This window comes from Alnus glutinosa, chromosome 1 (assembly GCF_958979055.1).
Source record: "Alnus glutinosa chromosome 1, dhAlnGlut1.1, whole genome shotgun sequence".
NCBI classification, from domain to species: Eukaryota; Viridiplantae; Streptophyta; class Magnoliopsida; order Fagales; family Betulaceae; genus Alnus; species Alnus glutinosa.
The window spans coordinates 17,974,903-17,998,890 of NC_084886.1; the positions used below are offsets into that span (position 1 = coordinate 17,974,903).

The window sequence follows — 23,988 nt, forward strand, 5'->3', positions numbered from 1 at the left end:
CCATGTGTCTACACTCCTACACAACACCTATACAACTGTTATGCAAGAGTCATTTCTATAACAGAAAACATCGTATCCATTAACCATTGCTATCACTTTTCACTTTAAACGCAAATCGAGCAATAAAAAAGAGATATGTTATTTGCACAACTCTTACGCAATAATTATACAACAATGCTTATGTGTCCGACATTTATTTTATTTTATTTTTAAATAATAATAATAAAAACGCTAGAGATATCTCAATAAAAAAACCCATCGTGATCGATGGCATGCACTAAGACACGCGCATTGGCTACAAATTCACCTCGGCATTTGTTGGATCCACAACCAAAAAAAACGGCTATAATAAAAACGGCTCCAATTTGAAACGTTTTCAATAAAAACGGCTCCATTTAGAGCCGTTTTTTTAAAAGGTTTGAAATTTGAGCCGTTTTTATAAAACGGCTCCAATTGGAGTCGTTTAGATTAAAAACGGCTCAAACTTGAGCTTGTTTTTAAAACGGCTTCAAAAAAATTAGAGCTGCTTAAAATTAAACGGCTCTATATGGAGCCGCTTTAAAAAAAAAACAGCTCCATTTTGAGCCGTTTAATTTTAAGCGGCTCTAATTTAAGCAGACTATTTAAAACATCAATTTTAGTTAGAGACGTTTTAGGAAAAGGGCTCTATTTTCAGCCCTTTTATCTAAAACGGCTCTAATTGGAGCCGTTTGTAAGAAACGGCTCAATTTTGAGCCTTTTACAAAACGGCTCAATTTCCAGCCGCTTTAGATAAATGGGCTCCATTTAGAGCCTTTTTTTTTTTTTTGGTAAAAACGGCTCCATTTTCAGCCCTTTAATTTTATAAAAAAAGAGTCCAATTTTAAAAATTAAAAATAACACCATTTATAATAATTCTAGCCATATATACTTAAAATAAAAGTAATTAATATATATATAATCACAACGCCCAAAGGTGAGAAACAAATTAAAGCCCGACCGACCAAATTAAAGGCCATCGAAGTGAACTAGAGATAAAGAATTAAAAATTTAACTTGGTTTCGAGAAAGAAACGACTGCCGGAGTTGGCGTGTGTAAAGCATTCATGTGCCTTCTCTGAGAACCCTCTTAGCGATGGACAACCTTTACGAGCTTGGATCGGCACCTTCCAAGGCCAGAGATAATAACTATAGCCCACACGCATATAAAACAGAAGATCTAAACCACAAGCACGTGCGGGTCACACACCAACCAGAGACGAACCGCACGACCTCATTAAGTGTCCAAAAAAGGCCGGCTACTACACCTAGACAGTTTTTGTCGGATAAAATCCAACCGAGTATAAAAAGATCAAACTTGCCTTAAAGGCTAGGGGAAAAGCACCGGAATCAGAGATGTGAAGCCTCTCTCTCCTCGACGAACAAAGCTTTTAGGTTTCTCTCTCTCTCTCTCTCTCTCTCTAGAAACTTCAAACGTACGTTCTTTATCTAAAGAGAGAGTAGAGTACTTGGTTAGTATGTCAATATATGTATATACATGTACACACACAGATACATATTATATACTAATTAAACATATTAATAACTAACTATATATTTATCAACAAATTATAATTAATATTTATTGATTTGTTGTGATATATGTGTGTATATATATATATATATATATATATAAATATATAGAGTAAAAATTGAAAATAATTAGAGTCGTTTTTGTCCTAAAACGACTCTAGATAGAGTCGTTTTAGGAAAAACGGCCTCTATTTAGAGTCGTTTTCTAGTAAGAAACGACTCCAAATGGAGGCATTTTACTAAAAACGACTCCGTTCGGAGTCGGGAGGCGTGCGCGCGGGACACAGTTCTGTCCCGCGCCTCTCTTCTTTTCATTTCGCATTTATTGCGAAAGTTGATTTTTTTAAAATCAACATGCATTATCCCTATACTCCGGCCATCTCTGTTTCTCTCACGCTTTCTCGATATCTTTGTCTCTCTCTCTCTCTCTTCGCCGTCCGGCCATTTCAGTGAAGCCGACTTTCTCCGTTCAGCCATTTCAGTGAAGCCGGCCACCCGGTTCCTCTTGATCGGCGTTCTCCTCTCCTCTCCTCTCCCCTGCATGGCGTACGTTCTAGCTATCTCTCTTCCGGTCGTCTCTCTCCCTCGGCGCTCTCTCTCTCTCTCTCTCTCTCTCTCTCTCTCTCTCTCTCTCTCTCTCTCTCTCTCAGTAAAACCCCCACCACCGGCTACCCCGCCGGAAGGCCGGGTAAGTCCCTAAACTCTAGCTCACTGTACATGTGCTTCTTTGTTTAGCTCTTTCTCTCTCCCTCACGCTTTCTCTCTGCAGGTGCCTCCCTCACAGCTCCGACGGGCGAAGAAGGCCACGCGCTCTCACAGCTCCGACCGGCGAAGAACAAGAGGTCTCTCTCACAGCTCCCTCATGTTTTTTTAATATTTGTTTTTCATTTATTTATTTTTAAAATTTTTTTTTTCTGCTTTATTATTTTTATTGCTGCTTTATTATTTTTACATTTATATATTTCATAAAATTAAAATACATAACAAAAAATATATATTCATAGACAGTGTAATAATCTATATATGAAAATAGCAATCTAAATATAAATGCTTATTTACACAGTGTAATAGTCAAAAATTAAATTAGTATAAAAATTTGATTCATACCTAAAACTTTTCAGGGAAGAAAAAAATATTGTAAAAAAGAAAAACTAAAAAACATAGTAACAGTGTAATACTCTAGTATTTTCTGGTTAATTTTTGGTGAATCATGAATGAAAACAGTGGTGGAGCCATGATTTTTGTTCGGGAGAATTAATTTTTTTTTTAAATAAAAAAAAAGTAAATAAGAATTGATTCAAAATATTAAAAATATAACTAACGAAATAGATAAATATAGTATGCAAATAAAAAATCTAATGACAGAATTAAGAATTTAACTTGGAGGCCGGATTGCATTATACCCAGGTTGTTGAATCATGCCCCAACTTAAATTTGACCCATTAAATGTGAAAATAAATTCATGACCTAGGACCAAATAAATTTAAGAAGAGGCCGCGTTGTCTGAGATAATGCTCTAGGTTATCAACTCCTTTTTTTTCAATTCTTTGCCAAAAAAAAAAAAGATTCTAGTAATCAATTGAGGACCGTTTGTGTATATAACACAGTCCATAATTTGTGTTATATATTTGTAACCATTTTGTGTATTGTAATGTGGTAAGATAAATATGGACAAAAGTTGGATGACGAAGTGGAGAGGTTCGAGGGAGTATATGGAAGGGGCCGAAGCGTTCGTGAAGTATGCAGTTACAAACTCCAGAAATAAAAATTCAATTGTGTATCCATGCAAGAAGTGTGGTTTGAACAGAAGCCTACATCCAGAAGAAGTATATGACCATTTGACTGGTGGAAGGGGAATTATGTTTAATTACACTGAATGGATTTGGCATGGGGAGAAGATTAGGGCTCCTGTACCTAATAAAGTACGTGTTTGTTGAATCTCCCAAGCCGGCTCCGGCTGCAAATATTGTACCAATACCCGACGAGTCAAGAACGATGCAGTCCATGTTGCAAGATGTTTTTGGCATGCATAGTTCTCGGGCAGACGATGATGAGTGTCAAGTGGAAGTGGAAGCCGATTATGTACCTGAAGCAGTTGATGAAGAGATCGATGAGAGTGCCAAGAAATTCTACAACTTGGTTCAGGATGTAGACAAGCCACTTCATGATAAAACACAATATAACAAATTGTCAGCTATTGTTCATCTATACAACTTGAAGTGTGTGGGTGGACTCAGTAATACGATTTTCACATTGTTGCTTGAGTTCATCAATGAGATAGTATCAACAGATGAGCCAGCTTTGCCTAAAAGTATGTATGAGACAAAAAAATATTTAAGAGACTTGGGGCTTGGATATGAAAAGATTCTGGCTTGTCAAAATTATTGTATGTTATTCTAGAAGGAAAATGAGAAGTTAGATACATGTACAGTGTGTTGAGCATCAAAGTGGAAGGACGAAATTACTGAAGAAGATGGGTCATCCCGAACATTGAAGAGACGACCGGTAAAGGTGTTGCGGTGGTTTCCATTGGCTTCAAGATTGCAAAGGTTGTACATGTCACAACATACCGCTTCCCACATGAGGTGGCACGCTGATGGGCGCACAAAAGATGGTGTGCTCAGGCATCCGGCAGACGGTGAAGCTTGGAGAACATTTGATACACTACACCCAAACTTTGCATCAGACCCAGGAAATGTTAGGCTTGGTCTAGCGTCGAATGGTTTTAACCCTTTTGGGAACATGAGCACAAGCCACAGTACTTGGCCTGTCATGTTGGTTCCATACAACCTACCTCCTTGGATGTGCATGAAACAACAGTATTTCATATTATCTATGATTATTCCAGGCCCAATTGCACCAGGAATGAATATAGATGTCTACCTACAACCTTTAATATCAGAGTTACAGGAGTTGTGGAATGTAGGGGTACAGACATATGACATATCCAAGAAGAAGTCATTTGTTATGCGGACATCATTGATGTGGATAATAAATGACTTTCCAGCATATGCAGATTTATCTGGATGGAGTACTAGGGGTCCAATGGCATGTCCTTGTTGTATGCATTCAACAAGGTCAACATGGTTGACATACGGGCATAAATATTGTTATATGTGGCATAGACGATGGTTGTCTGCCGATCATAAGTGGTGACAGATGGCAAGAACCTTTGACAGTAAACAAGAGCTGGGTGTTGCGCCTGCTATTCTAGATGGTGGTGAAATCCTACGACAATTACAGGGATTTGATGTTGTTCATGAAGACACAAGAAGAGACAAACGACAAAAAACTGTGCAGCAAGGTCATGGGGCAAATGAGACCGCGGTATGGAAAAAGAATAGTATTTTTTTCACATTGCCCTATTGGAAGGATAATTTGTTACGACATAACCTTGATGTGATGCACATCGAAAAAAATGTGATGGATAATATCATTGGGACCCTACTGGACATGAAAGTAAAAACAAAAGACAACTATGCAGCACGTTTGGACTTACGTAAAATGGGTTTGAGAAAAACACTTCATCCATTCACAAACGAGAGAGGCAAAACATATCTACCAGCGGCGTGCTACACGATGTCTAAGGAGGAAACAATTAATTTTTTAAAAGTGATCAAAGATGTTAGAGTACCCGATGGATATGCCTCCAATTTGTCCCGTTGCGTGAACCTTAAAGCCCGTATCATTGTTGGTATGAAGAGTCATGACAACCATATACTCATGCAACAACTGCTGCCAATAGCTTTGCGTGGATCCTTGGAAAAGAAGGTTGTGAAACCTTTGATAGAGTTGTCTACATTTTTTAGGGGTATATGTTCAAAAACATTGACAGAAGAAGATCTAGCCCGACATGAAGCTGAAATCCCTATCATATTGTGCAAGCTTGAACAAATATTTCCTCCGGGCTTCTTTACAATTATGGTTCATGTTGTCATACATTTGGTTCGTGAATGTCGACTTGGTGGACCGGTACACTATCGGTGGATGTATCCGGTTGAGAGGTAATTATGTATTCTATGTATATATAAGGTTTTTTTTTTTTTTTTTTTTTTTTTTTTTTTTTTTTTAAAAAAAAAAAAAAAAAAATTCCTTTATTGTCTCAACGAGGTAATACAAGAGATAATTTTGTTTTCTCTATGTAGGTCCCTTGGATGATACAAATCCCTAGTGCGCAACAGAGCTGCACCTGAGGGTTCTATAGCGGAAGGTTACTTAGCGGATGAAATGATCACATTCTGTTCGCGGTACTTAGAGAACGCACTCACAGTCCACAATAGGCCTCAGAGAAACCCTGATGAGGCTAGGGGAGCGGTAACACGAGTAACTCTTGACCAACACACATTGACGCAGATCCATCGATATATTATTTTTAACTCGGACGAGTTCCTTCAATTACGCACATGAGTTATATTTATTAATACATACTTTGGCTCAAACATACACCTGTTTATTCTAAATGTGGACTGCCAACATATAGGACGCACTTGGATGAGCTGAGGCACGACTCCAATAGAGGCCGACTATTGGACAGAGAATTGCACCGACAACATAGGGACACATTTTGTGTTTGGTACCGTAACTACGTAAGAATTTCATATGGTTTTTCTATGAGTGACGTTTTATTGTATATGTAATTTTCTACATCTCGCCAACTATAAGCAATTTTATCTCAAATCGCAGGTCAACCAAATGGACCAGACACGTAGAATTGAGTTAGGGGATAAACTTGTATGGCATTCTAAAGGGCCAATTGAAACGGCCTTCGAATATAACCGATATGTAGTTAACGGCAAGCTGTTTCGCACTGTGGCCCAAGATGAAGGAAAAACAACCCAAAACAGTGGCGTGTGTGTGCCTATAGTTGATGGCGATACCTATTATTGGAAGCTAACTGGAATAATAGAGGTAGAGTACTATGACACGACTAGGTATGTGCTATTTAAGTGTGATTGGGCGGACATTAGAAAGGATAGAGGATGGTCGGAGGATGAGTATGGTATGACACTTGTGAATTTCAAAAACCTAATACATACGGGAGATAACATTTTGGATGATCCATACGTATTATCTTCACAAGTATCCCAAGTATACTATGTCCATGACGACAGGAACCCAGACTGGTGTTGCGTAGTAAGGACTAAACCGAGAAACGTGTATGATGTTGGTGAGAGAGAAGTTAACAATGATGAAGATTTCAACTACCATGAGAGTGAGCCATTGAACTTGAACATTAATCAGGATCCAAATGATGTTGATTACGGTGAAGACATTCATTATGCCTGTAGCAATATACCTGCGATTGAAGTAGTATAACCACAATAAAGTAGCATGCATGTATGACTTTGTTTTTTCAATAATCTTAAACTGATATCAAATTACATTAAACATGTTGAGTGATTTCTATATTTACATTTGATCTGACACTTTATATATGTTTGTGTATTTTGTAGACTGATATGGCAGACAAGCTACCTCCAAAGAAGAAAGTTTTTTCGCGGATCCCAATTCGACTCTTTTCAGAGTCTACACCTGAGATAGAGACATCTCAACATCTGGCTGAGATAGAACACGATGACCGCCCACCTTCTCCAAGTGCAATCATGGTTGAGGAGCCTTTACAGGACAACATACGTACGCCATCGGATACGGCTGATGGGTTTGTAGAGTCTTTTGATGATATTGATTCTACTATATTGGCACAAGAGACTGAGCGGGAACGAGCTCAGTCTCAAGAGCCTGAGAGGGAACGAGCTCCCACACAAGAGTCTGAGAGGGAACAAACTCCCAATATTGGCGTACAATTGGATAGTCGACAAGTCCGTACGATAGGTATGTATGTTACACTTGATATATATGTAGTCTAGGCTCCAAATATTTTACTTGATTATTTAACTTATATACACATATAATTTTTTTTTTTCATCTGTTTAATTTAAATACAGATACGGATAACAATTTCCACATCAGAGATGTTGGCTCTCCAACCGCCCTTTGGACAATACCCGCGGGCGAGAAGGTGGTCATTGATTTTAATGCGACGTGGCAGCCAGTTGGCACAAGTGGCATGAAATTTAGTCAGTTAGGAGCAAAATATATTCGGAGTGGGAAGTTTGTTGGGCTAGGTGCCCAAAACTAGAGGAAGATACCGCCCCAGGCTAAAGAGGACTTGTGGGCCGCCCTAATGGTATGTAAAACAAGTTATTTGCAAATTTATTGCGATGAATGTATATTACAACATGTACATAGTATATAAATGTTTTTTTTTTTTTTTAACTAATTTGTAGCAAAAATTTTTCATCATGCCTGATGCACCAATGAATGAGATCAAACGGATAGCAATGATAGACTTCGGGCATAAACGAAAAAATTTCAAGTATAGGGTGAAGAAGGCTATAAATATACAAGCCAATGATACTCATGAGACAATTATTGAGTCGACACCAACATCATAGAGTTCGATGCTGAGGACATGGAGATAGCCATCGACACATGGTTGACTTCGGAAGATAAGGTAATTATATCAATAAATGTTATTATTTTTAAAGTACATATCTTTAAACTTTTAACATTGCATGATACTTATTTGTTTATAACAATTGCGTAGGCAAGAGCTGAGAGAAATAAACAAATATCGAAAAGTGTCAATAAGATATATCACACATCTGGCTCGAAGAGTTACGCCAGAGTTGCGAAAGAGCTTGTACATTGATTTCATTCTCAATAACATATATATATATATATATATATATATATATATATATATATATATATATATATATATATATATATATATATTGATTTATTTTTTAACAAGAATCATGTTACTAGTTGATGATCATTTTATTTAGTAGATATTTATTTTTGGTGCTAAATATAGATGTTCTTGTTGAATTCACATCGCACATTCGACTCTTATTTGATAACTGTATATTTGTTTTCGTAGGAGATATTAAAGCAAAAGCCACCCACCCAAGCTGAAGTTTTTGTGGCAACTCACACAAAAAGGGATGGGATGCCCAGCACGCAAGCAGCTGGAGAGACGATTGTAAGTGCTTAACTTTGTCTTTATTTGTGTGTTGTTGAATATATCATACAATAAAGTAGAGCAAATAAATGTCTAATAATTAACACATTTAATATATATATGTCAGGATAAGTTGAAGGAGCTGATGACAGATGACACTGCAAGAGCGAACCCTGTATCTCCATAGGGTTCAATACTATGGGCAGAAGATGATGCTCTTGCAAGGGCAATGGGAAGGGTAGAATATTCGGGTCGTGTTCGTGGAATAGGGGTTGGCCCATTACCAGTTAGACCCACCTCTCGATTATCTGCATCATGGTTGGCTCAAGAAGCTGCATTTAATACTCAAATGAATGAGATGATGAAAAAGTGGGAGGAAGAGAAGAGAATATCGGATGAGCGATGGGAGGAAGAGAAGAGAAGGACAGAGGAAGAGAGGAGAAGAGCGGACGAAGAAAGGAGAAGAGCGGATGAAGAGAGGAGAATCGCGGATGAAGAGAGGAAACAAACTAATGAAAGAATTGCAAGACAAGATCAAATGATGGAGAAGATGCAGAAGATGATTGACGATCTTGCTAGAGTCAATATATCACTTCTAGGCAACTCTTCGTCTGCGTCACGCTCATCGTGAGGGTGACATCCATAGTAACTAGTCCACCAGGTTAGCTCCAAACATGATTAACTATAATTTTTTTGAGTATATAAAGTTGAAAATATTACGTGTATCGTTACTCTCTCTCTCTCTCTCTCTCTCTCTCTCTCTCTCTCTCTCTCTCTCTCTCTCTCTCTCTCTATATATATATATATATATATATATATATATATATATATATATATATAACACATTTTATTTAAATCACTAATGTAGGTGATGTGCTCTTGACGTCTGATGATGTTGATACGCATAAGGAGCTATCGTGGAAAAGACATTGAGTTGTTGTGAATGTAGTATTGAACTTTGTAAATGATGTAGGTAACTTTTGTGCTATCGGTTGGACTTGATCGGTTTGTGATCATAGATAACTTATGTATTATGTTTTGACATTACTTATGGCGATATACCGTTTATGATTGTAGGTAACTTGATCGGTTTGGGGTTGAGTGAAATTATATATGGTGATATGTTATATTTGTTATTGTTTTTGTTTTAATGCATTGATATAAAGTTTGTGTTATATATGAGTTTATGTGAAAAGAACTATCGTGAAAAAGACATCTTGAGTTGTTGTGAATGTAGTATTGAATTTTGTAAATGATGTAGGTAACTTTTGTGTTATCGGTTGGACTTGATCGGTTTGTGATCATAAATAACTTATGTATTATGTTTTAAAATTACTTATGGCGATATGCCGTTTATGATTGTAGGTAACTTGATCGGTTTGGGGTTGAGTGAAATTATATATGGTGATACATTGTATTTGTTATTGTTATTGTTTTAATGCATTGATATGAAGTTTGTGTTATATATGAGTTTATGTGAAAATAACTATCGTTGAGAAGACATATTGAGTTGTTGTGAATGTAGTATTGAACTTTGTAAATGATGTAGGTAACTTTTATGTTATCGGTTGAACTTGATCGGTTTGTGATCATAGATAACTTATGTATTATGTTTTGAAATTACTTATGGTGATATGCCGTTTATGATTGTAGGTAACTTGATCGGTTTGGGGTTGAGAGAAATTATATATGGTGATATGTTGTATTTATTATTGTTTTTGTTTTAATGTCTTGGTGTGTACATTAAGACATTGTTTTTGTTTTAATGCATTGATATGAAGTTTGTGTTATATATGAGTTTATGTGAAAAGGACTATTGTGAAAAAGACATCTTGAGTTGTTGTGAATGTAGTATTGGATTTTGTAAATGATGTAGGTAACTTTTGTGTTATCGGTTGGATTTGATCGGTTTGTGATCATAGATAACTTATGTATTATGTTTTGAAATTACTTATGGCGATATGCCGTTTATGATTGTAGGTAACTTGATCGGTTTGGGGTTGAGTGAAATTATATATGGTGATACGTTGTATTTGTTATTGTTATTGTTTTAATGCATTGATATGAAGTTTGTATTATATATGAGTTTATGTGAAAATAACTATCGTTGAGAAGACATATTGAGTTGTTGTGAATGTAGTATTGAACTTTGTAAATGATGTAGGTAACTTTTATGTTATCGGTTGAACTTGATCGGTTTGTGATCATAGATAACTTATATATTATGTTTTGAAATTACTTATGGTGATATGCTGTTTATGATTGTAGGTAACTTGATCGGTTTGGGGTTGAGTGAAATTATATATGGTGATATGTTGTATTTATTATTGTTTTTGTTTTAATGTCTTGGTGTGTACATTAAGAGATTGTTTTTGTTTTAATGCATTGATATGAAGTTTGTGTTATATATGAGTTTATGTGAAAAGAACTATCGTGAAAAAGACATCTTGAGTTGTTGTGAATGTAGTATTGAATTTTGGAAATGATGTAGGTAACTTTTGTGTTATCGGTTGGACTTGATCGGTTTGTGATCATAAGTAATTTATGTATTATGTTTTGAAATTATTTATGGTGATATGTCGTTTATGATTGTAGATAACTTGATCGGTTTGGGGTTGATTGAAATTATGTATGGTGATATGTTGTATTTATTATTGTTTTTGTTTTAATGCCTTAATATGAAGTTTGAGTTATATGAGTTTATGTGGATGTTTATGAGTTTATATATATAAACAATATTTTAGCAATTAGGTATTTAAAAAAAATAAAAAAATAAAAAATACTGTATTTTATTTATTTTTAATTTTAGAGCCGTTTTAAGTGTTAAAACGGCTCTAACAATATATTTTAATTATTTTAAAATTTTTGAGCCGTTTTAACACTTAAAACGGCTCAAAACTTATATTTTAATAATTTTCTAATTTAGAGGCGTTTTAAACTTTAGAGCCGCTTTTTAAAACGGTTCAAAAAGTTTTGAACTGTTTTAACAAGCGTCTCAAACTGGTTGGAGGGCTTTTTTTTAACCGACTCAAACAGTTTTGAAGCGGCTCTAAATTTTTTGAGCCGCTTTTATTTAAAGCGACTCTAAATGTTTAGAGACGTTTTTTTAAAGCATCTCAAACAGTTTTGAGTCGCTTTTATAAAAGTGACTCCAGTTTGAACCCTTTTTTGTAGAAACGGATCAATTTTAATGTTTAATACTTCAGGTGTGGACCCGTTTGTAAAACGGCTAAAAAAAAACAACTCAAATTGTTTAGAGCCGTTTTAAGGGCTTAAAATGGTTCTAAAAAAGCGGCTTAAAACAGCGTTTTTTTTTTTTTTTTTTTTTGTAGTGGCACACAGCTTTACCCCTCTGGACCGGCAAAAGAATTTGAGAGATTGATCGGCCCCTGACCCTGACAAACGGCTCTCTATCCATGACTTTAGAGTTCAGATTGCACGACTGAAAAATACAAAAACACCCTCTAAACCACTTAATTTACAATCAGGCCATCCTACCCGGCCAACCCCTTTATAAACCCCTTCTTGTTCCGCCCTAGGTTTTAACAAGGAGAATATGATAAACATTAAAACTAAAGAGAAGAGATACTACTCTCCACCTATAAATACGTACATTCCGCCTCTACATGGTTGAAAGAGTTGAAAAACTTCTGACTCTTCTGCCAACGGAATCCATTTTCGTCCTGCCTCAAAAAAGAAGGTTAAAATTCGTTGGAATAACTGAATATATATGGGCTAAAGAGTGAAGATGGACATCTTCATTTTCGCCTGATGAATATGAAGATGAAGATTCGTCTTCTTTTGATCAAGACAAAGTATATTTGTCCGGATCGATCCTCGTATGACAATCAAAGACGCAACCAAGACGTAGTGTCTTCTTATGCACGAGGAAGATGAAATGATTTAAAGTGGATGGAGTGGAGAATGAAAAATAATAAATAAATAAATAAATTTACTAAACATAAAACGACGTCGTTTTTATTAATTATGTTTGAAAATATAAAGTCGGGCAGGTTGAAATTCCTTAACATATAGTGTATTAATTCTAGGTTAGAGTCGTTTTAATCTTAAAATGACCTTAATTAGAGTCGTTTTTGGTTAAAACGACTCAAAAATGACATGCCAAAAAACGAAGAAAAATGAGCAAATTAACTAAAGACCTCTAAACATAGGAAGCTTGCCTTCACGTCTACACCCTTAGCCAAGTCTTCATTCCTAGTAAATTGAGAGAGACACCAAAAGCATTTGGGAGACTTGGTATCAGTCGGATGTATGATCTGAATCGAGCCTTAGTCTCTAAAGGTTTGACTCGTTTTAACCAAAAATCACTCTAAAAAAAATCATTAATTTTTTTTTTTGCCCATTTTATTTTCATTCTTTAGGATAAAGATACTTGAAATCTATAAAAAGGCTGATCTAAGTTGAAAAAAAAAAAAGAAAAAAAAAAGAGCATTAATTGCAAATGGTATTGTAGACCATCGATGTAAAAAAACTTACTCAATAAAGAAGAAAAAGTTGTACCATGAAGCTACTTATAAGGAAATTCCATAAACCATGCAAAAAAGGACTAACTCGATCGGGAAATTAGTCCAATGTAAATGCATCTAAGAGAGGCTATGTGAAAGTACAAAATTACTTTCCATATCACACATATACGAACATGCAGCTGCATGGTCCCCCTAAATACCAGCTTAAGCAAATTTGCCTCATCCACCTTGAAAATAAATTCTAGATGGCATTTGCCTCATCCACGTGGTTTATGTTACACTTGGCCACAGTCGGCCACATGGATTATGTTCTACGTGGCCGACAGTTAGCCGCGTGAATTTGAGCCACGTGGCCGACTGTGGCCATGTGGACCATAATCCACGTGGCGAATGTGCCACGTGGAGTCATACTATGTGGTTGAACCGTCAGCCACGTGAAAAATACATGTGGCTGATGTGTCGCAGCGTGGTCAGTATGACACGTGGCACAGTGGCGACGTGGGCATCGTGAACACATTGTGAATTGCACATTTCGCAACAACCGGATCTACCACGCTGCCCACATGTCGTGAATTACACGTGATTAACAGTTTGTCATATTTATGTGTCCCATACAAGTGACAATTTGCAAGTGGCGACTTGCAGTTTTTTTTTTGTAGTGAAGACAAAAACCCTCCAACCCTTTCATAGCCAGGTAAAGAAAAGCTTGAAGGACTCTAATAGCCAAACTTATTAGTTGAATGAGACACACAGTGGCATAAAGAAGACAATTATCATGGTTCAAGAGAGTGGAGAGAAATGTAATGATGAGGATGTATTCCTTTCGTATATTTAGTCCAAGGAAGATAACGAGAGTATATAGGTTCTGAATCTTGAATATTGTGTCCATATACTTCAACAAGAGCATGAACAGGCACAAATATCTGGACATGTAAATTGGGAAATCACGTGTCGTCACTTTTATAAGATCTTTATAAAAAAAAAAAAAAAGTGTACATTTGCAAACTTCTTTACAACAAACAACATTTGTGATTCAAGAAGTGACTTGACTATTTTACATAACATGCTATTATAATCAAATATATATAACACTAAACATTAATTTGTGAAGATCAACTCTGATTCTCGATCAACATTAGTTGTCCACGAACAGATGATCCTAACTTTCCATTATTAGATGATTAGGCCTCCTGTTTATTCAGTACAAACATCAATAATGTACACAATCAGAGTCCTTAGGTGCAGCCACCTACACTTTTATTGAGACACGAGATAACAGGCATAAAACAAAATAATTCCATAATGGATATATTATAAAAGAAATATCCTAGCAGTGACCAACTTTCTGTGATATCTACAGAAGAGAATGCCCTAAGGTAACGAAAATGCAGTATTTTTTTTTTCCTTTGCTAAGTAGCTGAAGTTGAATTGAAACAAGTTTCTGAAGATGTTTATAAGGATCCTGTGAAAAAATTAATGATCAATAGTAGATGTTTACAGTTTACAACGACAGTAAAGCCTGCAGAATCCCTAGAATGCATTCCCAATAGAGGTAGGAATTGGTCCATCAAGCTGGTTTACGGCTAGGTCCAGCCAATGAAGTTTGGAAAGATTCCCAATAGAGGTCGGAATTGGTCCACTAAAGCTATTATTAGTCAGAGATCTGCAATTGAATAGCAAAAGAAGAGTTCTGGAATTCAGTGTGTGTTGGCCCAGAAATGAAACTGCACTAAAATACCACCAAATGCAAGATTTACAGGATGTGAAGATAGACCCTTCATCCAGAACATCACTGTATACTAAATGGAAGATAATTTAAGATCCATAAGTAATTTCATGTGTATTTTACACCATACTGCCAAAAGCTGATAATCAGAAAACAAATTACAGATGACATGAAATAAAATATAATTTCTCAGTCACTACTCTCATGATGATAATCCCCTGAAATGGTTGGTGCCAGAGATGCATGTCTCAGAGATATAAAGGGACCCCGGGCATGAGGAATGTGCTGCCTCACATATGAAGCACTTAATCTTAATATATATGAAACGAAAGTGTAAGAAAAAAGATGGTAGCCATTCATCACCAGCAATATTGCAGTCACAGAAACACAAAGCAAACACAATCCAATTGTGAATACACAAATCCAGTCCTTAATTAAGACAACTCAAAAGAATATTGAATTTTACAGAATAGTGTGTTAAATTTGAACTCAAAGCAAGCACACTCCTACATGAAAGAATAGTGTGTATGCACAATTGCAGCTGCATACAGACACAAAATCATTTCCTCAAGAAATTCGATCAAAAGAATGCCAACTATCTGAACATGAAAATTTGAAGTTCTGTATGTCTGCATCTTTTCATACAAATAGTAAAAGTTGATCTACTAGCAAGTAGGATGTGAGTTTCCAACAAATTAAAAGCTATGAAGTTTACATGGCAAATGATTTGGGAATTTGTCTTTAATAAGTTCAATTGTACAGAACTCATGACAAACACAGAAAAGTGTTACACATCTCAAATTTTTTTTTTTTCCAAAATTTGATTTCCAAATGATATGTCACAATCTCATGTGATCTATCATTTTGAGAAAATGTATCATCATCTCATTAATTGGATGATGACACATCTTTTGGGAACCACTTTTAGGATAAAAAATTGTGAAGTACTAGAGCTAGCATTTCTCTTTTTTTTTTGGACAGAACTTGTTGTCTCTGCAACAAAATGCAGAAAGACACTTGATCATTTGCAATAGCACTGCCATGCATTTGGCATGTGCAATTACTTAAACACTTCAGAATTGAGGGAAAGGAAAAGTAAGAGTTTTACAGCTAGGGAAACGAGGTAAAGTGATACTAACATCACTAATTAATTAATGTGGTTTCCGGTTGATTTTCTTGTCTAAACCATTTCATGGAGTTCCTATATATATGGGTTATTTCTGGAATTTATATGCAACTATAGTTCTTGTTATTGTCCTTTCCTCTGCACCTTGTACATTTTTTTCCATCCCCGTTATCTTCTCTCAAAGGGAAAAACTATCATGTCTATAATATTTATTTTTTTAAACTAATTAATAGAAGATGTACGTATCTCCTGCATGCTTTGCAGTCAATATGGGAGACTAAATTCCCAACCGAATTGGTTGAGGGGTACGGGGGCAGCTGCAACGAACTTTCCATTTATGACGTCATCAACTTAGAATTTGGATTATAAAACACTAGTGTTAGTCATTTAGTTTTAGTTTTGTCAACCAGAAATCAACTTTGAAGCGCTCTCTCTCTCTCTCTCTGTAGTGTGGTACAAGAATGGCTTCTTCGTCTCCAAGAAATAAATATGACGGCCAAGATTCTCACAAGTTTCACAAATTGCCGCCGTTGGCTTCTTCGTCTCCAAGCAATAAATATGACGGCCAAGATTCTCACGAGTGTTACAAATTGCCGCCGTCGGGTAACTCGACCTCTCCGGGGTCCAACAACAAGAAGGCGTGCTCGTGTTCGCCTACGACGCACCAGGGCTCGTTCCGGTGCTCTCTGCACAAGGCCCCACCTTTGGCTTCACATGGCGGAGATCATGGCCATCAGCAGAAAACGGCGTCGTATCACCTGAGACTTCGGAGGTTGGCTTTGAGGAATTCGCTGCTGAGGATCGGCGGAATGGAGGGAGGCGACTTGGTGAAGAGGTTGTCGGCTCTGATCAGGCTCTCCTCGCACCAGAAGCCCCGCCGAACGGCGTTCCAGCCGAGGCCGAGCCGCCTCTCCCTCATGTCCAAGGCCGAGCCGCCTTTCAGGTGCGATCTGTCCGACAAGGAAATAGAAAAGTTTAATTCATTTATCATTTTACATGTGTTTTTGTTTGTTTTGAATTTGTTTTTTTATCATTTTAATTATATATTTATAGTCGTTGTTTAATTACTTCCATTAATTCTCGATCGATTAATTGCAGTATCATTTGTGCAAGGAGATGATTTACTGTGTGTTTGTGAAAGCAAAGCATGGAAAGGGTTGTGATTCAGCAGTTCAAAGTGTCTTCGATCGGTTAATTAGGGAGGCCAACGCCAAGATCGCCTAAAGATCGCAGCTTAACAGTTTCTTTATCATCTCCATGCAGTCTTTAATCTTCATTAACATTTTCTTTTATCATTTTGCACGTGTTCTTGCTTTTTTTTTTTTTTTTTTTTTTTTTATCATTTTAATTCGCAGGTTTGCTTGTTTTTATCATTTTGATTTGCATGTTTGCTTGTTTTATGATTTTTTTCAGATAAGGTGAGAAGCTACTGACAACTTGAAAAAATATGGTGGTACTTTTCGTTTTGCATTCCTTTTTACTTTTTAGTACTCTCCAATATTGTTTTCTTCCAAAAGTTCTAGCCTAGCTTGTACCTGTTTTTTTCTTTTTTTTTTTAAAAAAAAAATGAATAGTAAATCGACGATTCTCTAAAAAAGCAGATACGGAATTTAATTAATATTTTTCAACAATTCTTTTACATGATCCAGGTTTTTCTTATAGAGTATTTTCTTTATGATCTCAGTGCAGTCTTTATTAACATTTCTTTTTTTTTTTCTTTTTTTTTTTTCATTTTACATGTATTTTTGCTTCTTTTTTTCTTTTTTCTTTTTTTCCTTTTTTTAATCATTTTAATTAATTCGCATGTTTGCTCTAATTTTATTCTTTTTCTTTTTTCTTTGATTATCTTGCTTCTTTTTCTAGAAAAGCCTAAATATCGCCTCCAAAAGTTTTCTTTATGATGTTTATGTAATTCATTTAATGCTACATTTTTGTTGTAGGAAAAACGTCTATTTTGACACGGGATAATTCTCAGGTGCAATCTATCTTATCATTCTCTTTTTATCATTATGCATGTGTTTTTGCTTGCTTTTAATTTCTTTTTATCATTTTAATTCGCATGTTTGCTTCTTCTTTTTTTGTTTAAATGTCTGCGTATGTTATTTGTCATTTCAGTTTTTTTTTTTTTTTTTTTTTAAAAAAAATTTAAATAAAAAATAAAAATTTAAATAAAAAATTTAAAAATAAAAAATAAAATAAAAATAAAAAATAAAAAATAAAAAGAGAAGAAAAATCGCTTCAATGACTAAAATCTTTTTTTTTTAATAATTTTTTCGTATTTTGCAAAAAAAAAAAAAAAAAAAAACCCTTGGGTTCTTTTTTTTTTTTGAGTTTCTGTTTTTATTTACTAAAAAAATTGGGGGTCTTTGGTATTTTGGTTGTTTTTATTTTGTTTGTGTGTGTTTGTGTGTGTGTGTTTTTTTTTTAACAATTTAAAAATAAAAAATAAAAATAAAAAAGTAAAAAATAAAAAAGAAAAAGAGAAGAAAAAATCTCTTCATTGACTAAAATCTTTTTTTTTTTAATTTTAAAAAAATATTGTGTTTGTATTTTTCAAAAAATAAAAAATAAAAAAATAAAAAATAAAAAAAATCCCCTGGGTTCTTTTTTTTTTTTTTTTGAGTTTCAGAAAAAAAATTGGGGGTCTTTGGTGTTTTGGTTGTTTTTATTTTGTTTGTGTGTTTTTTTTTTAAACAAAAAAAAGGGGGGGAGATGCAATGCAATTCTTTTTTTCATCTTTTGTTTTGCTTTTCAGATATCTTATGTGTTTTTAACTGATATCTCAATCATTGTGCATTGATGAAATATTCTTATATATAATTGAGATATCTTTGTCTGATATGTGCCAAATTTCTCTGCTGCATCTAAAAGTTAGATAGTTTATTCCTCTCATGCGATGTACCTGTGCACTATCTAAAGCTCCCTTAAAGTAAATTCTTTTATTCTTGGTTTTTGACGCTGAAGATTTTATTAAGAGATAAATTTTTGCCTAGATGGTTAAATTGACCAATTCGCTAGTTGAACCTAGAACCTATAAATTTTGGCATTCTTTCTAGGTTGCAGCACCAAGTATTCAAAAGCAATTAAATTCTCAGAAAATATGGATAAATAAAAAAATCCACCGCTGATTGAGATGTTAAACTGTTCTTGTACTTGTCCCTATAGAAAGAGTCAGTGATTAAATCATTGCGGAAAGAGACGATCACTAACGGACAATGTCAAAGAAAAAGAAAAGGTGCTGTAACTTAGGGAGAGTGTATCAGATGAGGGTGGCTAGGCCCTAGTAAGATAAGGTTTGACTTTTGACTAATCAGACAATAATTTTCTCTTTTTAGAAAATTCAGTTGTCTTAAGCCTTATCAGTGAACATATTGCCTTATTGAGAAAGCTTTCACACACGACACGCATGGCATGAGTTGAGTAAATTGTTTAAATTTCTTATCAACGGTGAAATTTGTAGCTCATAAATTATTTGACTCTCAATTATATGTTTGCATATTTTTTATTTGCTATTTGACTGCTTTATCAGTTTTAAATACATGCGTGATTTGGAGCTAACATTAGGAAAAATTCTTTTTCTGCATTTTTCTCCAAAAAAATAAGTTTCTATGTGATACGTGATTTGGGGCTCTCATTGAAAAAGTTCACTCCGTTTTTCTGCCCTTAATTTTATTATTATTATTATTATTATTATTATTATTATTATTATTATTATTATTATTATTATTTGTGTGTGTGTGTGTGTGGTGTGCCTAGCTAGTTGTTTAGTGTGTCAGTAATTTTTTTAAAAAAATTACCCCTTATCTTCTTTGACTTGTTTTTGCTGTGTCCGTTTTCTTGGATATTGGATCTTACATTGAAGTAGTGGCAGAGCCAGGATTTTAGGTTAGGGGGGGTAAAGATTCTTTATTTATTTTTTTTATTTTTTTTATTTTTTTGAATTCGATTGTAGCTCAATTGAATCATTGTTCTCCATAATCTCAGGCAACTACAATTATATATTTTATATAATTAAAATATGAAACAAAAACTATATATAAACAATTAATTATAAAAGAAAAATCTAAATATAAAAGAACAATAAATTGAAAAGAACAATTCAAATATAAAAGCTTAAATCTTAATCAATATGAAAGTTTATTACATACCTGAAACTGAAAGACTGAATTTTGTTTAGAAATTAATTTGAACGGATGGACTTTGAAGGCTTATTTGAATGGTTGAATGCTTTGAGTTGGAAGCAATACTTAAGAAAAATTGTACATAGCAAATTATTCTACAATTTTACTTGTGTCATTTCAGAATTCCGACTTTCTAATGATTTGTAAAATAACACTTGAATGAGAAAGGTAAAGAAAAACAAAAAGATAACACTGGGCGCCAAGTTTAACCCAAAAGCTCAAAGTCTAAAATTGAATATGACACGCACACGTCTCTAAATAACAATACAATTTTTTTTTTTCCCAAGCCACAACTCACAAGATCTGATCCGTCCATATTACATAAAAATAAATAAATCTAATCTAATCCGTCCTTGTAGCTGTAGTCTCGTAGACTTGTAGACTTGTGTAGTTGTTAAATACTTGTTTTTCGTAAGTTGTGCATTTCAATTATTTAATGATTTAATTATATTAAACATTTCTTTTTATATCCATTTAACTTTGGAGTTGTTGAGAACTTCTGAACTTGAGACTTTCTTGACTTTTAAAAAGAATTGCCATGTAGACTTCTACACGGTGCGTTTTGGAGATAGAAAAAAATATCTGCCTTGTCTAGTTGTCTTCCAGTTCGTCCCTTCTTCAACCTCTAGACTTTGCAATTTTTTTTTGACCCAGTTACAGAGACGAGAAACGCTTATGAGTTATGACCGAAAGAAAAAAAAAAAAAAAAAAAGAATAAAAAAACGCATGGCAAAGGGTGGGCAAGTTTGCCCATTGATGAATTGCTGAAGGAGGGGGGGGGGGGGGGGGGCATTATAGGGGCATAGAAAAAAATTTACCAGGGTAAGGAGATTTTTTAAGAGGTGAAGGGGGGGCATTTGACCCCTCTCGACCCCCCATCCCTTCGCCCTTGCATTGAAGTGCTCCTAGGTCCTAGTGTTTTGTTGGACTTTTGGACTTTAAAATGTATTTATCATGCATTTGTGGTGAAAAGCTTAACCTCCTTGCAAATTTAAGGTCTCGGTGGAAACTGCTCGCACAAGTTATGCAAGCTTAACCTTCTTGCAAATTTAAGAAATATTACTATTGGACAACAATTAAAATTTCAGCTCAAGTGTTTAATAGAACTAAGGATAACCAAACACTAGGGATTTAAACAATTCTTTATCAAATGTCAAAAGATTGATTCAAAGATAAATTGTGATTTGTAAACTATCAATATTAAAGTACAAGCTTTGTAGGTATGAATTGAGGTATACTATAGTCAAATGATTTGATTAACACCTTAGAAATTTGGTAAGGAACCTGTTATTGGTGTTTGGGAGCCTTCCAAAGTTGAGAAAAAAAAAATTTTATGACATGATAAGAACAAATAAAGAGCTCTATTGACAAAAGAGAAAATTTAGGCATGGATACATGGTGACACCAAGATTTTTCTTTATATGAGTTAAATTGCAAGATTGTGAGGAATTATAGGATTACGATTATTGAAGTGTTGGAATCCCAAATTGATATGTACCTTAGAGGTATGCAAACATAGGCAGTAACTTTCGAGGATAGTAAATTTTGGGATATTTGAATATTTATGATTTAGCTCGATGGTGGCAGAGTAAGAATATTAAAGAGACAAAAAGATTCAATTGGTTCCCCATGTTATTAGGATGTGTTGTACTTAGACTTAGATTGCATTAGTCTCATCTATATTTCCTCATTTAAACTCAAGTTTAGATGCTTTTAAGGTTGGTGATTTGCCTGCTCATTTTCTACACTTAGTTGCATTGACTTGTAGTTGAGAGGTTACACTTTGTGTCGTACACTTAGGATTATTGTCCCTTAGCCTTCACATTAAGTTGTGTCTCACCATTAAGGATCTTAAATCAATCTTGTGTTATTATCAAACCTCCCTTAATGTGTTTACCAAGGTAAGAGAACTAAAGTAAATAATGCAAGGGAGTAAAAAAAAAAACTTAACAAAATCTTTTTTAGTATGCATACAGGTTGTTGTTTCTCTTGTTTGCTTCTTCAGAATGTGAAGTTCGGATTACCATTAAGGATCTTAAATCAATCTTGTGTTATTATCAAACCTCCCTTGACATGTTTACCAAGGTAAGAGAACCAAAGTAAATAATGCAAGGGAGTAAAAAACAAAAAAACTTAACAAAATCTTTTTTAGTATGTATACAGGTTGTTGTTTCTCTTGTTTGCTACTTCAAAATATGAAGTCCAGATTGTCAAGGCCTTTGAAACTTCAAAATGAGAAAGACTGCACCATTGTCTCAGTCTTTTATACATCTCTCATACGCGATTTTCAGAGCCTCCACAAAGAGTATTGAGAGGCCAGTAACAAGAAATACAACACAAGGTTTTTTCTTTATGCAAAGTTTTCATTTTCGTTAACAAAAATGCTATATTGTATTTTTATTACTGCAGTAGATTATATTTATTCATATTGCTCAATGTTGTATGTTGGTTATTCCACTACATCTACGGCCTAATCTATAAGAGTTAGGGGTGTAAACGAGCTGAGCTACTCGTGAGCTTACTCGAGATCTGCTCGAATAAACTCGACTCGTGCTCGAATCGATTATTAAATGAGCTACTCGTGAACACGAAAATCAAACTCGATTATTATACGATGCAAACTCGTATAAACTCGGCTCGACTCAACTAAAGCTCGTGAACCCGCTCGTATAAGAATCAACTCGTTTATTAAGGCTCGACTCGTGTATATATATATATAATATACTATGTGTATTATGTAAGCATAAATTAAGTAACAAATAATAATAGTTATTAGTCAATATATAGTAATTGGTCGTATGTATATAAAATAGTAAAAGTAAATAATATCAATAATTAATTGTTAGTCATATGATATAATGACAATCCGGATACTTAATCAAATTATTCATGTAATATAATAGGATTGTAATTTATAGGACTATATGATCATATAATAATATAACATTGTACCATACTACCATATGACATGTAAATATAAAATATGCAATCACTTTATTAGATGTTATGAGTGTTATCATTAAATATTTAATAGTCATTACATACGGATTGTTAGATCATGTTAATATGTTAAATATACTATCATATGAATCATATAATAATACTTAGATCATATGATCATATAATATTAGTATTATTAGTAGGTAATTATGAATTATGATAAATTTGATAGTTATGATTTATGACTCATAAATTTATAATGATCATACTTAATTACTTATTATAGATTCATAGATAATTTCATAAATCAAGTAATATGATATGATTCATAATTCATAATCATAAATATATATATACATATTAGTAACATATATAATTATAGCTACATAGTGTCATATATGATATAATATACAAATTCATACTAATATAATGGTTTAGTATTTAAATACTTAGTTAGATACACTCATACACTTAATAAGTATGATTTATGATTTTAAGTATTTAATAATTATTTGTAATATTTAGATGCAATGAATATGTATATAGATTACATACGTAAGTTATAAAAAGTATGAATTCACATTATTCATATGATATAATGACACTTATGAAATTTAATCATATTGTTCATATATAATAATAATGTGATTCATACAATCCCAAATTAAATTATTAGGATTGGAATTACTTATATATTAATTATAATCACAATTCACAAGTTATGAATTATCTTTATAATTTAGATCATATGATTTAACATTGTGCTATATAACTGTTAGATATGATCTAATTAGTATTATCAATTGACTTTAAAAAAAAGTATTATCATTATATATATATATATGACCATATGATAATATAATAATTATCATTGTAAGACATTATTAATGTTTTAACTTAATATAAGTTAGTTTTTATATTGACTATTAATTTATTTTTTTAATGCCAAAA

General features: G+C 34.0%; 1 protein-coding gene across 1 annotated transcript; it reads left to right on the top strand.

Annotated features, from left to right (window-relative positions):
• The first annotated feature begins 16,377 nt into the window (after nt 1–16,377).
• On the top strand, nt 16,378–17,884 carry LOC133881112 (uncharacterized). The gene is made up of 2 exons (XM_062320088.1): nt 16,378–16,859; nt 17,857–17,884. The coding sequence occupies exons 1-2, from the start codon at nt 16,378–16,380 to the stop codon at nt 17,882–17,884; spliced, it is 510 nt and encodes a 169-aa protein (XP_062176072.1).
• Nucleotides 17,885–23,988: the final 6,104 nt, after the last annotated feature.